General features: G+C 40.9%; 1 protein-coding gene across 6 annotated transcripts in view; it reads left to right on the top strand.

Annotated features, from left to right (window-relative positions):
* DENND1A (DENN domain containing 1A) overlaps positions 1 to 20,699 on the top strand; it is a 1,561,519-nt gene that overhangs the window by 237,632 nt on the left and 1,303,188 nt on the right. For all 6 annotated transcript variants that reach the window (XM_073600378.1, XM_073600371.1, XM_073600373.1 and 3 more), the window contains one exon: positions 17,438 to 17,481. In XM_073600378.1, the coding sequence (XP_073456479.1) occupies positions 17,438 to 17,481 (44 nt within the window). The remainder of the gene's footprint in view (positions 1 to 17,437; positions 17,482 to 20,699) is intronic.

Consider the following 20,699-nt stretch of genomic DNA (forward strand, 5'->3'; position numbering starts at 1 on the left):
CTAATGACCGTTATGGTTAAACAAGGGATATTGCCATTTGTCGCTTCATTTATCTTATGTGTTTTATACTTTATATAGACGCTAACAGGACTGCGGGTCTGATTTAATGATACAATACACTGACTTTTGTCCCGTTGTAGTGATTTTGGGGATACCCTCTGTCCAGTGAGTATTATATTGATATGGTTATGTTTGCGCTGATTATCCTTTATATTCCTTTGGAGGCTGATTTTCATTTTGTCCGCCGTATAGAATGGGGTACTGCGATTTATTATTGGCTGATTGATCTAGGGATGTTTCCCATTGATCTGGTTGCCGCTGGGTGGCACTTGGCATGCCACATTTATAAGGGCTCTCTGTGATATGTGAGTGGCACTTCATATACACTGCTCCCCATATTACTTATGGGCCTATATTATTATAAGATATCTGGCTGCATTTCTTATCCGTTCTGTGAAATATGATATTTCCCTCCTCTCTCTTCTATACAGAATCCCTCTGCTTGCAGTCAAGGAGATAAGGTCCTGAGGAAGTATAAAGCGAAAAGTCAACCTCTCTGACTCAGCTGCATTAGGGACTCTACATATATACAGTGCCTTGCAAAAGTATTTACCCCCTTGGCTTTTTACATATTTTGTTATATTACAGCCTTTAGTTCAATGTTTTTTTTAATCTGAATTATATGTGATGGATCAGAACACAATAGTCTAAGTTGGTGAAGTAAAATTAGAAAGATATATACATAAAACTGTTTTTCAGAAATAAAAAACTGATAATTGGCATGTGCGTATGTATTCACCCCTTTGTTATGAAGCCCATAAAAAGCTCTGGTGCAAACTATTACCTTCAGAAGTCACATAATTAGTGAAATGATGTCCACCTGTGTGCAATCTAAGTGTCACATGATCTGTCATTACATATACACACCTTTTTGAAAGGCCCCACAGGCTGCAACACCTAAGCAAGAGGCACCACTTACCAAACACTGCCATGAAGACCAAGGAACTCTCCAAACAAGTGTTGTTGAAAAGTAAAAAATCAGGGTTAGGTTATAAAAAAATATCCATATCTTTGATATTCCCTAGTAGCACCATCAAATTTATCATAACCAAATGAAAAGAACAAGGCACAAGAGCAAACCTGCCAAGAGACGGCCGCACATCAAAACTCTTGGACCGGGCAAGGAGGGCATTATTCAGAGAGGCAGCACAGAGGATTAAGGTAACCCTGGAGGAGCTGCAGAGTTCCACAGCAGAGACTGGAGTATCTGTACATAGGACAACAATCCAACACATCACATCACACAAAGAACACCATCCCCACAGTGAAACATGGTGGTGGCAGCATCATGTTGTGGGGATGTTTTTCAGCAGTAGGGACTGGGAAACTGGTCAAAGTTGAGGGAAAGGTGGACGGTGCTAAATACAAGGATATTCTTGAGCAAAACCTGTACCACTCTGTGTGATTTGAGGCTAGGACAGAGGTTCACCTTCCAGCAGGACAATGACCCCAAACACACTGCTAAAGCAACACTTGAGTGGTTTAAGAGGAAACATGTAAATGTGTTGGAATGGCTTAGTCAAAGCCCAGACCTTAATCCACCAGAAAATCTGTGGTCAAACTTAGATTGCTTTTCACAAGCTCAAACCAGCAGTTTTGCAAGGAGGAATGGGCAAAAATCCCAGTGGTAAGATGTGGCAAGCTCATAGAGACTTATCCAAAGCGAATTGGAGCTGCGATAGCCGCAAAAGGTGGCTCTACAAAGTATTGACTTTAGGAGGAAAATAGTTATGCACTTTGACGTTTTCTGTTATTTTGTCCTATTTGTTGTTTGGTTCACAATAAAAAAAAAAAAAAAAATCTTCAAAGTTGTGGGCATGTTCTATAAATTAAATGATGCAAATCCTCAAACAATCCATGTTAATTCCAGGTTGTAATTCAATAAAACACGAAAAATGCCAAGGGGGGTGAATACATTTGCAAGGCACTGTACATTGTGTGGTTTATACAAATGAGAGCTTTAACTTTCTTGTTTTTATTCTGTACTAATTTTTTATTTTGTAATATATAATCAATTTTCATAAAATTATATAGTGTTCCTTTTCTGGTACCGGTTAAGTCAGCTCTAAGGTGTCCTTTTATGAAACTGCGGTAAGATACCGCGATTCAGTTCTCAGGCATTCTCAGAGGAGATCGCTCTCCTCTGAGTGCCTGTTTATGAAAGTGTGTAGATCGCTTCTCAAACGCCGGGAACTCCTCAGAACGGCTCCTCTCACTGTAATCTCGCGTGATGTAGCGGGATTACAGTATGAGGAAGCGTAAAATACAAAAGTGTAACACGAATCAGCACACATTATTCCCCAACATATTAATAAAATAATAAAGTTAAATTCCCCCTACACAATATACATTAACCTAATTATTAAAAAAAACATTATTTTTATCAATATTTAAAGATCATACATGTGCCTATTTAAATGTGAGTGGTGTATAGTAAATGAATGTAATCCACATATGTAATGCAGTTATACACCATTCATATAAATGCAAAATACATTTATAATCATTAAAAAAAATGTTTTAATAAAGTATACAAGTATAAATTTTTTTTTTTTTTTTTAACATAAAAGTTTATTTAAATTTTCACAACAAAAACAGTTCACTTCGTGTTAGATTTGGGTACAAATGACATGCATAAAACAGTTACATGACTTGGTGTGAGTAAAGTTCAATTATCATAGCAGTTATCCATTTCAGAAGAAGATATTAATACACTTATTAAGGATATCAATATATGGTGTAAGTGCAAGGGATCCCACCTTTCAACTTAGAGCATTCTAGTCTACACATATATAATTTGGAGAGTCCTGGGGGTAAGTCAAAGTAAATCCCAACGGGCCCGAACCCATTTCATTCAATAGTCAAGTGTTTTGCCTTCACCCACGCTGCCCAAATTTTCTCAAATTTTTTTGGACAATTTCTTCCCATATATGTCATTTTATATAATGGTAGCGCCTTATTTACCAGAGATTGCCAGAGTTGTTTGGTGGGCGGTTGGGACTGATTCCACTGCAGTAAGATTGCTTTCCTAGCATATAGTGTGGTATAGAAGATGAATAGTTTCTTCCCCCATGTGACTTCTAGAAAGTCACATATACCTAGTAGAAGAGGTATTGGGCTATATGGGACTTGTAGTCCCCCTATGGAGTTGATATCAGCAAGTATATTATTCCAGAATTCCACCACCCCAGGCAAGTATAAATATTTATTAATGAATTAAAATAAAATATATTTCATAATTGATAAACATAAAAATTGATAAACTGGTGCGATGCGAGAACACTGCGAATCCACTGCGGGTTCCCGCATCGCACCGACTCGCATGTCAGTTCACACTGCTATATGCGAATCGCTGGGGAGTGTCAATACATTGTTAATGACACCCCCAGTTCAGCTCGAATATCGAACTGTGAACTGACAGTTCGGACATGAATCGGATCGCATATGTGTGAACACACATGCGATACGATTCTGGTCCGAACAGAAAAAAGGGTCCTGTGCGCGTTTGCACCTAAAGCGGTGCGATATCAGCCATACAATCTTTACGGCTGATATCGCACCGCACAGACATCACATGTAATGTGAACGGTAGTGCGCTGCGAATTACATGCAATGCCTGTGCGATGTCTGGCATCACACAAGTGTGAACCAGGCCTAAAAGTTAACGACACCCCCAAATCAGTTCGTATATCGCAGTGCGATCTGCAAACTCGGACAGGAATTGGATCGCATGGGTGTGAACACCCATGCGATCCGATTCTGCTGTGGACCAAAAAAAGGGTCCTGTACGAGTTTGGTCCGAATGCAATGCAAATTCAGCCATACTATCTGTATGGTTGAAATCGCATCGCACAGAAATTGGATGTGATTTGCACTGCAGTGCGGTGCGAATCACATCCGATCTCGGACACCGCAGCAGTGGAAACCGGCCCTAAATCATATTGTATTTGCACCAAAATGGTACAGGACCCTTTATTTGGTCCGCACTGGAATCGGATCGCATGGGTGTGAACACCTATGCAATCCGATTTCTGCACCATTACATAGTTCACACTGCGATCTATGAAATGATCTGGGGGTGTCATTAACTTTACATTGACACCCGCAGAGGTGCGCAGATGTCAATGTAGGTGCGATGTGGAAACCCGCACAGGAATCACGCTGGTTTACGCATCGCACAAGTGTGAACCCAGCCAGAGACGTGAACATCTAAAAAAAATATCTATCTATCTATAGATATATATATATATATATATATATATCTCTATATATATATATATATATATATATATAGAGATATATATATATATATATATATATATATATCTATATAGCTATATATAGATAGATATAGATATATCTATATACATATAAATATATATAGATCTATAGATATAGATATACAGTGGGGACAGAAAGTATTCAGACCCCCTTAATTTTTTCACTCTTTGTTATATTGCAGCCATTTGCTAAAATCATTTAAGTTAATTTTTTTCCTCATTAATGTACACACAGCACCCCATATTGACAGAAAAACACAGAATTGTTGACATTTTTGCAGATTTATTAAAAAAGAAAAACTGAAATATCACATGGTCCTAAGTATTCAGACCCTTTGCTCAGAATTTAGTAGAAGCAGTAGAATTACCCTTTTGATCTAATACAGCCATGAGTCTTTTTGGGAAAGATGCAACAGGGGTTGCATCAGGGGTCTTCAAACTACAGCCCTCCAGTTGTTCAGGAACTACAATTCCCATCATGCCTAGTCATGTCTGTGAATGTCAGAGTTTTACAATGCCTCATGGGATGTGTAGTTCTGCAACAGCTGGAGGGCCGTAGTTTGAGGACCCCTGCTTTAGATCATAAAGTCCCAGGTACTACTTCGCGTTTACTGCCTGGGGGTGGGTTAGGTGGATCCTTCTCCTGCTGTCAATTCCTTGCCTTTCAGATCGCCTCAGCTGAGTCATGAGATGTTTGCCCCACCTTTTCTGTTTGGCAGAAGGTATCCATCATTCGATGGCCCTATATTCGCGAGGACAAGCAGCAAGTGTATCGATCAAGTGCCCTGCTACAAGTAACTCCTTTGGAGGATGGTTTATATCCTGAGGTCTGCAGCATCTTGAGGAAATTCCTTTTTCCAGCCTTATTGATCCCAACCAGGAGAGTGCCCCTCTTAAGGAGCCTGAAATTCCTATCCCTCTTTCGTCGCAAAAGGATGAGATGGGGGTTAAGGGCAGATTTACTAATTCCAGGCTCTGGACATTCCTTTTTGTCAATCAATTGGGATGAATATGTTGTGAGGGCTCTCATAAATTCTTATTATAAGATTGATTGTCTGGCTGCACAGCCCTTTCCTAATTATTGAACCTCTTATCCTGCTTCTAAGGTTATGATTACAAGGTTTAGGCCTTCTCTCCTTCATTTTTTGGACATCCCAACTGTGATAGACTGTGTGGGTAAAAAATTGTTAGAAATTAAAAAAACTGTGTACTGGTTGCTTACAAACCTGGTAGCTACATTTGTTTTGTTTTGATTTTTTGTTTTGTTTTTTTTTTTTGTTTTTTTATATATTTTTCTTTCCTGTGGCTGAATCCATACTCAGAGCAGACACAGCTATCCTTGGGAGTACATCCCTAGCCTGAGAAATCAATAAGCTGAATGTAATGCATGCACAGGATGAACCTAGCGCTAGACTATAGGTTCGTATTCTACTTCATGGGTTACCCTCAATGTGGAGAGGAATGTGGTAATGGACTGTTTTACCAAAAGTGATGCTATCTGTATTTTAATGGTAAAGCTGTAAATTTAGGCTCCCGGTTAGACTTGTACAGCTCTATTCCACTCAATATAGAAAATATTTTCAGTGTAATTCTGCTTTAAATAGCAATTTAAGGCAGAAAGTGAAGCCAATTAATGATCTACCAATGCATTCCTGCAGGCACTGGACTATGCGTCCGTCTAAATGTCTACTAAATTCACCCAGAAATTATTCCTTACATAATATTGAACAGTGTACTTCCTGAAGCATATGTTGTGATAATCTTTTTCTCTCTGTATTTTGCACCACCAATCAGATTAAAACACCCTAGGTAGGTTTCATGTGACTGGAGATTGGATTGTCTGTGAGGAACATGTTAGTACTGACATTATGCTGCATAAAACTTTCTGCATGTGAGAGGCAGCAACACGTTTTGCAGTGGGTTTGTATGGGAATTCTTCTGCATGGCAAACTGAAGTTCTGAGCTCCTTATGTGCCCTTTTCAATTACTATTGAAGTATACCCTTTATATTTATTGCAGATGTAAACAATCCGATTCTCTGTGCCCAGATTTAAAAAAATTAGCAACAGGATGTGGAACAAAAGATGCTCCCAATAACCCACTATTTTCTTCATTTGATAGAATAGATATGTTTTAGTTGCTTGACAAACTGAACCATCTCCCCTGTTTTTCCTTTTTTTTTTGTGTGTGTGTGTGTAAAGCTTTTTGATATATATTAGAATGTCGTTTGCACAAATGGAGAAAGTAGTTGTGTTTCTGAAACAAAGATTAATCATACAGTTTACTATACTATATATCATAAAATTATACTGTATATAGCTTAATACATACTATATTGTATATGCTCTGTTTAGCTGGAAAGGACTTGTATTTCACAGTGGCTAAGCGTTGGTTTGAATCCCAACCACGGCACTACCTGGCTAGAGTTTGCATGTTCTCCCTGTGCCTGCGTGGGTTTCTTCTGGGTACTCTGGTTTCTTCCCACACTTCAAAGACATGCTGGTAGGGTAATTCGCTCCTGTCTAAATTAGCCCTAGTATGTATGAATTTGAGTTAGGGACGTTAGATTGTAAGCTCCTTGAGGGCAGGGACTTATGTAAATGCACAATACAGTGAGGGAAAAAGTATTTGATCGCCTGCTTATTTTGTACATTTGCCCACTGACAAAGAAATGATCAGTCTATAGTTTTAATGGTATGTTTATTTTAACATTGAGAGACAGAATAGCAACAAAAATTTCCAGAAAAATTCATATCAAGAAAGTTAACTGTATGCCAGGGGTGTCCAAACTTTTTTCAAAGAGGGCCAGATTTGATGAAGTGAACATGCGTGAGGGCCGACCATTTTGCCTGACATTCTTTGAACCATTAAAATTCGGTCTAAGTGTGTTCGTTCAGGCACTAGTACACTGCCCAATAAGAATTCTCTTGCCTTTGTGGCTGTGTGTGAGTAAAGAGATGAACTTGGGCGTATTATTTGAATATACCTTATTTATTGGCGTATAACACGCACCTTCACTTTAAGAGAGAAGTTTCAGAAAAAAAAAACATTTTAAATAAAGAACTGTGAAGCAAAATAAGGGTCAGTGCCCATCTGCAGCCTTACAAGTGCCCATCTGCAGACCCACCACTGTCATGAATGTAGCCTCACCATTGCTAGGAATGCAGCACTCACCATTGCCAGGAATGCAGCACCCACCATTGCCAGGAATGCAGCACCCACCATTGCCAGGAATGCAGCACCCGCCATTGCCAGGAATGCAGCACCCACCATTGCCGGGAATGCAGCACCCACCATTGCCGGGAATGCAGCACCCACCATTGCCGGGAATGCAGCACCCACCATTGCCGGGAATGCCGCACCATTGCCAGGAATGCAGCACCATTGCCAGGAATGCAGCACCATTGCCAGGAATGCACTCACTAGCGCCAAAGATTACCTACAGGAGAATCTCCTGTTTACACGGTGGCCTCTTTAATAGAAAGTTCTGCCTCCTTTGATGGACAGAACAGTCATCCAATGGCAGTGCCAGAGACGGGACTTCCTATTACAGAGGCTGCCCGTAAACAGGAAATTCTCCTATGTGTGCACGGCGCTCGTCCCGCCTCCGCCCTGTCTTCTCCAAGGCATATACATCTTTTGTGGCACTGGGAGATCGCCGGGGCCACAAAAGATATATATGTCTAAATAACCAGGCGGGCCGTTCAAAATCAGAACGCGGGCCGCACTTTGGACATGCCTGCTGTATGGAAATTAATTTGCGTTTTAATGAGTGAAATACGTATTTGATCCCCTATCAGTCAGCAAGATTTCTGGCTCCCAGGTGTCTTCTATAAAGGTAACAAGCTGAGATTAGGAGCACTCTTTTAAACACAGAAGCAATCAATCAGATTCCAATCTCTTCACCATGGTCAAGACCAAAGAGCTGTCCAAGGATGTCAGGGACAAGATTGTAGACCTACACAAGCCTGGAATGGGCTACAAGACCATTGCCAAGCAGCTTGGTGAGAGGGTGACAACAGTTGGCGTGATTATTCTTAAATGGAAGAAACCCAAAATAACTGTCAATCTCCTCCAGTCTGGGGCTCCATATAAGATCTTACCTCGTAGAGTTTCTATGATCATGAGAACGATGAGAAATCAGCCCAGAACCACACAGAAGAATCTTGTCAATGATCTCAAGGCAGCTGGGACCATAGTCACCAAGAAAACAGTTGGTAACACACTACGATGTGAAGGACTGAAATCCTGCAGCGTCCGCAAGGTCCCCCTGCTCAAGAAAGCACATGTACAGGCCTTTCTGAAGTTTGCTAATGAAGATCTGAATGATTCAGAGGAGAACTGGGTGAAAGTGTTGTAGTCAAATGAGACCAAAATCAAGCTCTTTGGCATCAACTCAACTTGTCGTGTTTAAAGGAGGATTATTGCTGCCTGTGACCCCAAGAACACCATCCCCACCATCAAACATGGAGGTGGAAACATTATGCTTTGGGGTGTTTTTCTGCTAAGGGGACAGGACAACGTCACCGCATCAAAGGGACGATGGATGGATGGGGCCATGTACCGTTGAATCTTGGATGAGAACCTCCTTCCCTCAGCCAGGAAATTGAAAGTTGGTCATGGATGGGTATTTCAGCATGACAATGACCCAAAACACACACAGCCAAGGAAACAAAGGAGTGTCTCAAGAAGAAACACATAAAGGTCTTGGAGTGGCCTAGCCAGTCTCCAGACCTTAATCCCATAGAAAATATGTGGAGGGAGCTGAACGTTCGAGTTACCAAATGTCATCCTCGACACCTTAATCACTTGGAGAGGATGTGCAAAGCGGAGTGGGACAAAATCCCTCTTGAGATGTGTGCAAACCTGATTGATAACTACAAGAAACGTCTGACCTCTGTGATTGCCAACAAGGGTTTTGCCACCAAAATCTGGGATTTTTTGTTATTCTGTCTCTTGCTGTTAAAATAAACCTACCATTAAAATTATAGACTGACCATTTCTTTGTCAGTGGGCAAACATACAGAATTAGCAGGGAATCAAATACTTTTTTCCCTTGTATAGCTGTAAAGCGCTGTGTAAATGAATGGCACTACATAAGTACCTGTAACAATAATAATTTTGTCCATCCAGTATTGATATTTAAATAGTTCTACCACACATATAACAATCTCTTGTAGGCCATGAGACCTTATTTTTGAGCTCAGTTGAGCCCATTTTGTGCTCTGCTGTAAGGGACTGCAAGGCCAAAGAACCACATCCCATTTAGTTAATAATATATTAAAATTGTAGGTGTGTATTGGTGAGTAAATAGCTGTGGCCTGTAGATCATTTTCATATGTTTCTTGAATATGTGTAGTGCCATGGTGTCCTAAGCTTGGGGATAAGTGACTCATATATAGAGGGATGGAGCCGAATTTTAAAAGTAGGGGGGAAGACTTGTAAATAAGGCAAAATTTAATGGGGAGCCAGTAATGACTGCAGGAGACGGCAGGCATTGACTGTATTCCCAGCCACTCTGTGTTCTGTTTATTTAAAAAATGTAACTATTGGTAGAATTCATGCTTTTAGGTTTACAATGGGAACCATCCGTGCATTAACATGCTCATAAAACAAATTTGGCCTATGAAAACTTAGTATTCAAGCCAACTCCGAGGAACATGTAAACATTAAAATTACTCATGAAAGAATTCAGTTGCCCTTAAGCTACAGACCCGACAAAATGAAGTGTGCTGTAAAGATTGTAGGATTGCCTCACCCAGACACGATGATCAAAACTCCGAGCTATGAAGTCTGCATCTGTTAGCGATGTGTCCCAAGGCAACTCTTAGCTCACATATTTGCAAGCATTATGATATAGAAGGAGAAGGTGTCTGAGGCTAATTCAGCTTGAACTGCTTTACTCTTCTGGCTCATTCGAGCCCTCTGGCACCAAGGTTTAACTTAGATCCCAGCTATTGGCCATTCTGGATGCTTTACAATACTTAAAATTGGATGCATTTTTTGTGTCTATATTTGTTAGTAAGATAATTTGCTAATTATTTGTATGAAAACACAGGCATATACACACACTCACACCCCATTGTCCTGGGGTTCACGTCTCACAACGGCCTAGCTACATTACATAACCCAATGTTTGCATAAAGGTTCTTTCTGGTGCTCTAGTTTGTTACCTTAATCCAAAAACATAGTGGTGTGTATATTGGCTTTTGATCAAATATAATATTGTGTGTTTGTCTCGGTTTGTCTTTGTCATGGACATTAGAAAGTAAACGTTAGTAGAGACTAACATGAATGATTCTGAAGTTATTACCTTGGTGTCAGGATCCTAATCAACCAAATATAAGAGCTGTATTTCCTTATCCTTTTAACCACTTGCTGACCGGCTGGCACCGATATACGTTGCCAAAGTGGGCACGGGTGCACAAAACAACGTACCCGTACGCCGCTGCGTCATCCGTGGCACTCGATGTCCGCCGGTGGCCCGCGATCGTGGCATGGAGAGGCAGAACGGGGAGTTGCCTATGTAAACAAGGCATTTCCCTGTTCTGCCTAGCAACATGACAGGGATCTACTGCTCCCAGTGATCGGGAGCAGTGATTGATCTCTGTCATGTTCTGATGAGCCCATCCCCCCTACAGTTAGAACATGCCGAGGGAACACAGTTAACCCCTTGATCGCCCCTTTGTGTTTAACCCCTTCGCTGCCAGTGACATTTACACAGTAATCAGTGCCTTTTTATAGCACTGATCGCTGTATAAATGCCAGTGGTCCCAAAATAGTGTCAAAAGTGTCCGATCTGTCCCCCACAATGTCACAGTCACAATAAAAATCACAGATCGCGCCATTACTCATAAAAAAAATTATTAATAAAAATGTCATAAATCTATCCCCTATTTTGTAGACACGATAACTTTGTGGTGGTATATCTAAATGATGCCTGCAGCAACAGGCATCATTCAGATATTTCCGTTTTCAGCAGGCGATTCCCTACATCATAAGAACGGTCATAGCGACGGGTCAGCCGATTGATTGTTCTTACGGGAGGGGACGTCCTCCCCCTCTTGCCGCCCTCTGGTGCTTCTACCGACTTACTGCTGCGATCGATGAGTGGGAGAACGGATCTGCCAGCCCCGGATCTCCACCATAGAGATTTCCGGCGGACCAGATGGTCGCTGGAGTCTCTATGATCGTCAGAGGCCGAGCGCGATGTTATGACGTCACGCCCGGCCTCTGCATTCAAAATAACGTGCCGCCTCAGCTGAGAAGCCGTGATCGTTTTTTGTTTTTTTGTTTTTATTTTAGGCTTCCCAGCCTAGAGGTGAGATAATGGGGTATTATTGACCCCATATCTCACTGTAAAGAGGTCCTGTCATGCCATATTCCTATTGCAAGGGATGTTTACAAAAAATGTTTAAAGTGCCCCAGGCCCCGTGTGCTCACACGCAGAAGCGAATGCATACTTAAGTCCCGCCCATATATGAAAACGGTGTTGAAACCACACATATGGGGTGTCGCCGCGAACATTAGAGCGAGAGCAATAATTCTAGCCCTAGACCTCCTCTGTAACTCAAAACATGTAACGAGTAAAAAATTTTAGAGCCGTGCCTACAGGGATTTTTAAGTACCGAAGTTTGACACTATTCCATGAGCGTGTGCAACTTTAAAGCATGACATGTTAGGTATCTATTTACTTGGCGCAACTTCATCTTTCATATTATGCAAAAAAATTGGGCTAACTTTACTGTTTTGTTTTTTTTTTTTAAGCATGAAACTTTTTTTTTTTTTTTTTTCAAAAAGCGTTTGAAAAATTGCTGCGCAAATACAGTGCGAGATAAAAAGTTGCAATGACTGCCATTGTATATTCTAGGGTCTCTGCTAAAAAAACATATATAATGTTTGGGGGTTCTGTGTAATTTTCTAGCAAAAAAATGATGATATTTACATGTAGGAAAGAAACGTCAGAATTGGCCTGGTGGGCAAGTGGTTAATGAAACCTATCAAACAAAAAAAAAAAATGCGTCTTCATAAATTTTGGCAAAAATGTACTCTGCTACATGTCTTTGGTAAAAACCAAACTGTGTTTTTGGGGATACTAGTATAGATCTGATCGTGCACAAGATACTGATTCATACAGACACTATACTAGTAATGGCGGTGATCAGCAACTTATATGCCCTGTACACACGGTCGGACTTTCCAATGAAATATGTGCGATCGGAACTTTTTGTCGAAAATTCCGACCGTGTCTGGCCTCCATCTGACTTTTTCCATCGGAATTTCCGACACACAAAGTTTGAGAGCAGGCTATGAAATTTTCCGACAACAAAATCCGTTTGCGTAAATTCCGACCGTGTGTGTACAATTCCGACGCACAAAGTGCCACGCATGCTCAGAATAAATTAAGAGACGAAAGCTATTGGCTACTGCCCCGTTTATAGTCCCGACGTACCTGTTTTACGTCGCCGCGTTCAGAGCGATCGGATTTTCCTACAACTTTGTGAGACCGTGATTATGCAAAACAAGTTTGAGCCAACATCCATTGGAAAAAATCCATGGATTTTGTTGTCGGAATGTGTGATCAATGTCCGACCGTGTGTACAGGGCATTAGTGTAACTGTGATAGTGTGGCGGGCAATCTGGCACTGAGGGACACTGAAGTCACTAGTGACACTAATACAGTGATCAGTGATAATACTGTACACTGTCACAGTACTAATGACACTGGCTGGGGGACAGGGCATCCAAAGGGTTAACTGTAGAGGGCAATCAAGCAGTTAAATGTGCCCAACAAGTATATGCAAGTGTATATGTGCTGCTTGTACAGAATCTGGCTGGCTTCTCTCCCTGAATGAAAAGAGCTCAGGGAGTAAGAAACCAGCCAGATCCTGTGTGTTCTGCTTACAAAACACACACAGATCTGTGCTGTGCTTGGCCACAGCCAAACAGCGGGTATACAGCCAAGAACATTGGCTGTAACCTGCTGACAGATTTGTGCTGTGACCAATCACAGCACAGATCAGCACCAGGAAGTAAGTCGCTAGGTACCTGTACTTCGCTTAGCCTGGAGCTGCTGCCCACAGTAAATGTACTATGGGCAGCGAGTGTTTAACAGACTCATTTGACTGAATAATTGAAAGCTTTCTGGGCTAGAAAAGCCCCTCAGTTTAAGTGAGATTTGGGGGGAAATTATAACTAAGACTAGCATAGGCTTAATCATGAAAGTTTGTGATTATGTACTTTTTTGTACTTTGCACTCTGCAATGTGCTTTCATAAAGGAAATAAAAGACTTGTCAGTGAATGCTGGCTTATGGTCCTAGATGAAGTTGCACCAAGGGAGGTGTTGCTGCACATCGTGCACCACAGTATTACCAGCATTGATGGTGCGGGTAGAGTGATGCCAAATGTTTTCTTATTCATTTAATCCACCTATGACGCAGGATTCACAAGTTTATTCGTTTTCCAAAAAGAAAATACTTCAAGAAGCTGTTTGCTTTCAGGTTTTCTCACCTGCTGCTCACATGCTCTTTATGTTGATCAGGAAGGGAGATTGACTCATTCAGCTTTATACATATAATCTTTTCTCTCCAGATCAGGTAAGACTAACCTGGCAAGCAGATGAAGAGGAGCCTAGAGCTTCAACTGCAGCCCTGATTAGAAAATAAAAATAATCACATGCAGTAATCCATAGGACCTGGTCCTGAACCTTGTGTGCAATATTTGTTGGAGCCCTCGGAAGGGGCAGTGTAAGATTTAGCACAGCACATTCAAGTCAAATCTAAGATGATTTTTTTTTTCTTTTATTTCTTTGCGCAATGTGGCCATTTTTACTAGAATTTGTAATCAATACAGCTGGTCATATAGCAGCTTACATTAGCCTTTGTAGTAGTGTTACAAGGAGTTTTGAGATTGGTTTTTGTTTTCCTTTATTGCGCGATGCAATGTCAAAGCATGGCAAATGCATAGCAAACACATTGTCAGAGGATCAAATAAGCATCTTGAACGCCTGAGTGCACTAACCCATAGGGTGCATTCAAACTTGCAAATGCATCCACACTAAAATTAGATGTGAGAACCCCAGCAGGGTTCCCCTGATTAGCTGTGAAATGCAGCTCCATTGAAAGCAATGGGAGGCTGGCTGCTAATAACTGCCATTCACATAGGGTGCATTCACATCTTTAAATCCACCTGCACTGCGATTGGATGCGTCCAGAGCCGATCACTCACTCATGATCATTGCATGAGAGATTACATGCAAGTGGCTGCAATTAACTACCAGAGCTGACAGCCTCCCATTGTTTTCAACTTCAGCTCCCAAAAAGTGCAGGGGGGATTGCATTCCCGAATGCCTAGATATACTTTTTGGCTGCTCAGTTGCAGCATTTGGGGGTAGGTATGGCTCGGGTGGAGGAGAATGAGGAGTCAATCTGTGATTCTTCCCTGTCCATTTTATTACATTATACTAAAGCACCCTCTCTCTCAGAATTAGAAGCCCAATATTTTGCTGAATCCAATTGACTTTTCTCTACCTATCGTTTAATGCATAAGGTGTAGTGTAAAGCGAAACAAATGCAGAGGGTGACTGTTTTTACTCATTATATCCCTATCTGGAACAACTACACCTACCTGGAGTTGTTCTAAGATTTTGTATGCCGCTAAATGGCATGTATATGGCATTACGCATTTAAAACATATCTTTAGGGCGGGGGAAATAGTTATAATTTTCTCTTTACAAACTATATATCATACACACAGTCTATGCACTTCTACTATGCACAATTGCACCATGCAGTCACAGGCTCAAAACATATCAGTTGACTTTTCTCTTTCTCCAACCCCCATTTTTGGTATATTGCAATGTAGTAATGTACAGAAAGGTGTTGTATCTAGCGGTTAAGCATCTTTACTATCCATCTATTTGGAAGCATGTCCCTGCAAGGCAGTGGAGCAGTGACAGTCCAATCTGGGGGAATTCACCAGTGAGCAATGAGTGATGGCATTGAAGGCAGTGCATGATAGTTCATTAAATACCACTCAACGCCTTTCCCAACTGTACATCTTGTTGAGAGTATACTATATTCCTCTGAAATTGTTCAAGATGGGACTTCTCCCTGACCCCCGCCTGTCCTAAATGTAGCAGGGATCTTGGAGATCTTTTTCATCTGCTGTGGTGCTGTCCAAAGTTACACAGATACTGGGAATCCATACATTCTACCATTAATGAAGCATTTCAGTGTACTATACCTTTGGACCCCAAATGCTGCATTAGGTATGCTTGATGACATAATTGCAGATGCATTTATTAAGGAAGTGGTCTCATTGGCCCTATTCCAAGAGTTATTTTGCTTTACAGGAAAGGTGCTTCACTTCCTACTCATAGAAAATGGGTAACTCATATGGGCACCACTCTCAGCTATCAACTGGTAATCTACCAACATATAGGATGCCCATTTAAATTTGAAAGAGTATGGGGTGGATGGTTAGATATTCCTGAACTGGCCCCGTGGAACTGGATAGCTTGCTGGGGTAATGTGTTGCTGGTCTCTACATGGTATTTGTTGAAATGCTTGTGTAATCCAAGTCAATGGAATTTTTCATGCTAATTTCTGCAGTTGGTTGCTTTACACTTTGGAAGAGAATTGAGAATCATAATTTATTCATTTTGGAATGGAATGGAATATGGAGTGGAGTGTTTGTAATGTTGTAACCATATGCAATGGAGATATTTGGATATCTGTTTTTGGAACCTGTATGTTTGTACAAACCTAATGAAGTTTTTCTGATAAAAAAAATAAAAAGCTACAGCATACTAAGACATTTTATAGATGCTTTTAACCTTTTAGCTGTAAGGGCTTTCAGCATGACAGTGCCTCAGTGCACAAAGCCAGCTCCATAAAGTAGTAGCCTGCCCAGAGCCTTGACCTTATCCCCTGTTTGAACGCCTGTAGGATGAATTGGAAAATTGATTGCTAACCAGGTTTTCTTGTCCCAACATCGGTACCTGACCCTATTCTGTTTTGCTTGAATGAGGAAAATTTCCACAGACCTACTTTGAAATCTTGTGGAAAGCCGTTTCTGAACATTGGAGGCTGTTATAGCCGTGAAGGAGTGGGGTGGGACAGATTTATGGTATAGCAATGAGATGTCCGGTAAGCTCATAGGAGTGTCATTGTCAGGTGTCCACAAACCTTTGGCCATATGGTGCATATTGATAGTTGATTAGAACACTTGTAAGAAAAGAGCAAATTATATAAACAGATTTGCAGAACTCTGGACATTCTTCTCTGCTCTCATTCCTTCAGTTTTATTACTGGACACACTAGATGTTTATAGTTGCTGTTAAATGGTATCCACAGTCAAAATATATTTATTATTTTGTTTTAGATAGACATTTTAACCGTCAGTTTTTTGTTTGCTTTCTGTGTCCTGTTGGGCAGACTTTGCTTCACTTCCTGTCCCAAAGAGTGACCGTGGTCATCAGCACAAATATAGGGGGGAATGTCCACAATGTAGACAGCCACCGCTGTAAAAACCTGACAGAAATTCTAGCTGTTTCCTACTCTGTGCCAAATTAGAACAATATACCTTCTCTCTATGGATTCACTTAAGCGGTTTACATACAGTGCCATGTTAAGCTGTATGACTACATATTTTTGTGTCTTCTTTTTAAATCAAAGGACTGTTTATAAAGCTTACAAATACTCCCCTCCCACCTTGCACTGAATGCAACATTTGGTTCTCACTGTGCGATTCTCTTGGCTATTTGACAACAGCCTGTGTTCTTTAAAAAGATAACACTTATTTCCTTGCAAGTCAATTTAAGACTGGTTAGTTGTAGTGTCAGGTAACAGTTTACATTTAATGGGGCAGCGGAGCTCTTTTTTACTTTTATTTTTGTTCCTCTTTTTAATGTTTCAGGGAAGGCTAAAGGGAGAATCTCAGTGAGAGTTCTTTGCTCTACTCTACACAGACCCAGGCTGCCCTCGCAGGATCCCCTGCCAGGATTTCTATCATCTTCTGATCAAATATTAATGTATGATTCTCTGCTTGCTCACTAATCCAAAGCCAATTAATATTATCTGTCAATTATTTACAGATCCTGAGCTGCAGAGGATCTTCCCAGAAGATTTCAGTGACCAGGTTTGGAATACTTAATTAATTTTTACCCCTTTTTTTAATGTGACACCACATCTTTTTCCATGAAAGTTATTTAATGTGCTGTTGCTGGTGTCCTTTAATAAACACAGGTGAAAGTCTGAAAACTTGAATCTGAAAGATGTACAACACTTCTGAGCGAGGTGCCAGAACTCATTGCTATAAGAAGAGTAGTAATTTATGTCCCTAAATTTTCATGTTGTTTGAAGACGCGGGTTCATACATTTCAGTCATTTTAAAATGCATGTTCTCCAGCTTCAAAATGATTGTAAAAAAATGTAATAATGTGAATACCTATATGTATATATTGTGTTTGGGTATCTAAGTGGTAAACCTTTATTTACCCTTTGAAAAGGGTTGGCAAAAAAGCATAGCCATGCAATGCAAATTAGAGTTATTTTGGCCTTGTGACAAGCCATAAGAGGAACTATGTGCTAAATACTACATTTATCACATTGTTCTTTGCCATATTAAGTAATCTTGTTTGTCTTCATCCATGCCCAGCTGCACTCAGTTGGGCATGAGTTGGTTCCATGAGCAAGGTACACAGACACGTATTTGAAATGTGTTTGTCTGATGTGCTTGGGTGCATTATGACAGAAGCAGTCAGGCGAGTTCTTACAGGAAAGAGAAAGGCACCCCTAAGTGGTCAAAATATTTATTACAGGCACAAGGGGGTTAAAAACACTTACAAGATAGTAAGAGGTCATAGGCATATAATAATTTGTCCTCATGCTGATCAATGTAATCCTTGTCTGGGGGGGAGAGAGAGCTGTCGTGCAGCTGTCAGAGTCCCTGGTGACATGGAGGGGGAAGATGCGATGAGGTGGTCTGTGTTCTGCAGCCAAGCTGGACCATACGCGGCCAATGTGACATCAGGTGAAGGTGGTGCGTGGTAACGCATTTTGGAGCATGCACAGCTCCTTCGCCAGACCACTGAGGTCTGACGAAGAAGCTGTGCATGCTCCGAAATGCCTTACCGCCCATCATCTTCACCTGATGTCACATCGGGCATGTGCGTTTCAGCTTGGTTCCAGAACCCGGGCCGCCTCATCGCAACTTCAGCTCCTCGCCAATCCACATCACCAGGGACTCTGACAACTGCAGGATGGCTCTCTCTCTCCCCCAGACAGATGAGGATTACAGCGATCTGCATTAGGGAAAATCATTATATGCCTATGACATCTTACTATCATGTAAGTGTTTTTAATCTTGTTGTGACCTGTAATAATTATTTTAATCACTGCACTTAGAGGCGTCTTTCTCTTTTCTTTATGACCCTCCAGAGCTGCTTCTTCTCTACAAAGTGCTGCCTTCAGTGCCATCTCTCCACTGCTACTAAAGACCGGATACCCAGCCTCACCAGAACGCCCTCATCTCTCTCTCCTTTAGGCAAGTTCCTCCCGATTCACATCTGATGCTGTCTCCCACCAATTGTATACACTAATCGACATGCAGTGCACCTTTCTCGCTGCTTACTAATTGATGATTTGACCTTTTTCTCTTTCTATTGTTTGATGAGGATCCATGACAGGCCTTCACCTGCCCTGAACATGGACTGTTGTCCTCTCTTAAGCGGTCTTACCTATAAACCGAACCTGCCAAGAAAGTTTGGGAACTTCCAATGCTGACTTGTTTATGAAGGTGATAGCTTCTGAGCTGCCATCATGAGATTTAAACATTTATAGGTTTTATTGAGATTATACAATGTTAAACAAGGCAGTTTACAATTCGAGTGGCAGGATCACATACAATACATATCTTATACGCAGTGGCATTAGTACAGTATCAGTCGCATAAAACTTCCAGCAGGTTAGCAAGTCAGGTAGAAAAAAAGGAAAGGGTGCAAAAAGGATGACACAATAATTTGAAATTGATTACCATCTGGAGACAGTACATCATATCCATAATACTTTAGTTGCACAGGCATGTATGGAATCCTCTAGGTGTTCAATGTTATACAGCATAGCACACTGTGAGCATTCAGAGGGGATAATGGGAAGAAAGGAGGGGCAACTAGAGGAGTAAAGGAGGCAGATGCGTATCAGCAACAATTACATTGGTAGAAAACACCACTTGGACACTTGTACCTACAGGTAAGCTTATAATAAAGAAATATCTCTTACATATGTGCACCGTCTCTGCAGCTGGTGACACCACCAGCACATGCATCGCTCGGCCATTCAAACGGCCAGAGCCCACAGACCTTGAAGGAAGACCGAGTAAAGATGGAAGCCCTGTCAGTGGTGACAGCGGGCTGCTGAAGGGCTTCGTTTTTAGGTAAGTCTTTCATAAATTGCTAGTATGCAACGCATACTAGCACATTATGGCATTGTCTTGCAGGGAGGAGTTTTTTTTTTTTTTTTCCCAGCAACCTTTATTATCTCTTTAAGAGATTGGGCATGTAATTGGTAAGAACCTGGGGCATTTATCCACTCATTCCAGATCTTGTCTAATTTCCTAGGGCATTGTCTGCTGTTGTAGGTGGGTTTATATAGGGGGGCAGTACGGCATTGATGGAGGAGTGCCATGCTGATGGCGGGGAGGAGTATTTCCCTCCTTGCATAAAAGGTTGCATAGAATCTACTTCTAAAGTATTAGGATCCAGCCCCAGGTAGAGCTGCACGATTAATCGTCAAGAATCGTTATCGCAATCTTGACTAAAGTGTTTCCCGATTCTTTCTATGAAAAGAATTCTCTCTGCTCTTCTGAAGCCACAGCCATCAAAAAAGGAAGGAAAAAACTGGGCAGTCTGCCAAGAATCAAAACATTCTTTATCAGTTGAACTTAAGTATAAACATTGTAATAATTTTTCAATGGATTAGACTTTGTCTGTAAGTAAAAAGTTTAACATTTGACATTTGTTGGTTTCAAGTTAAAATAATTTTTTTTTTTTTTTTGCTAGAAAATTACTTAAAACCCCCAAACATTATATATATTTTGTAGTAGACACCCTAGAGAATAAAATGATGGTTGTTGCAATATTTTATGTCACACTGTATTTGTGCAGAGGTCTTTCAAATGCAATTTTTTTGGAAAAAATTACTTTAATGAATTAAAAAAAAAAAAACCTAACCAGTAAAGTTAGCCCATTTTTTTTTTGTATAATGTGAAAGATTTTACGTTGCGAGAATTGTGATCTTTTTATTCTAAGCAAAAAAAATATGATTCTCATTTTGGCCCCATACTGTACTGGGGTCACC

Source organism: Aquarana catesbeiana, linkage group LG09 (assembly GCF_042186555.1).
Source record: "Aquarana catesbeiana isolate 2022-GZ linkage group LG09, ASM4218655v1, whole genome shotgun sequence".
Taxonomy (NCBI): Eukaryota; Metazoa; Chordata; class Amphibia; order Anura; family Ranidae; genus Aquarana; species Aquarana catesbeiana.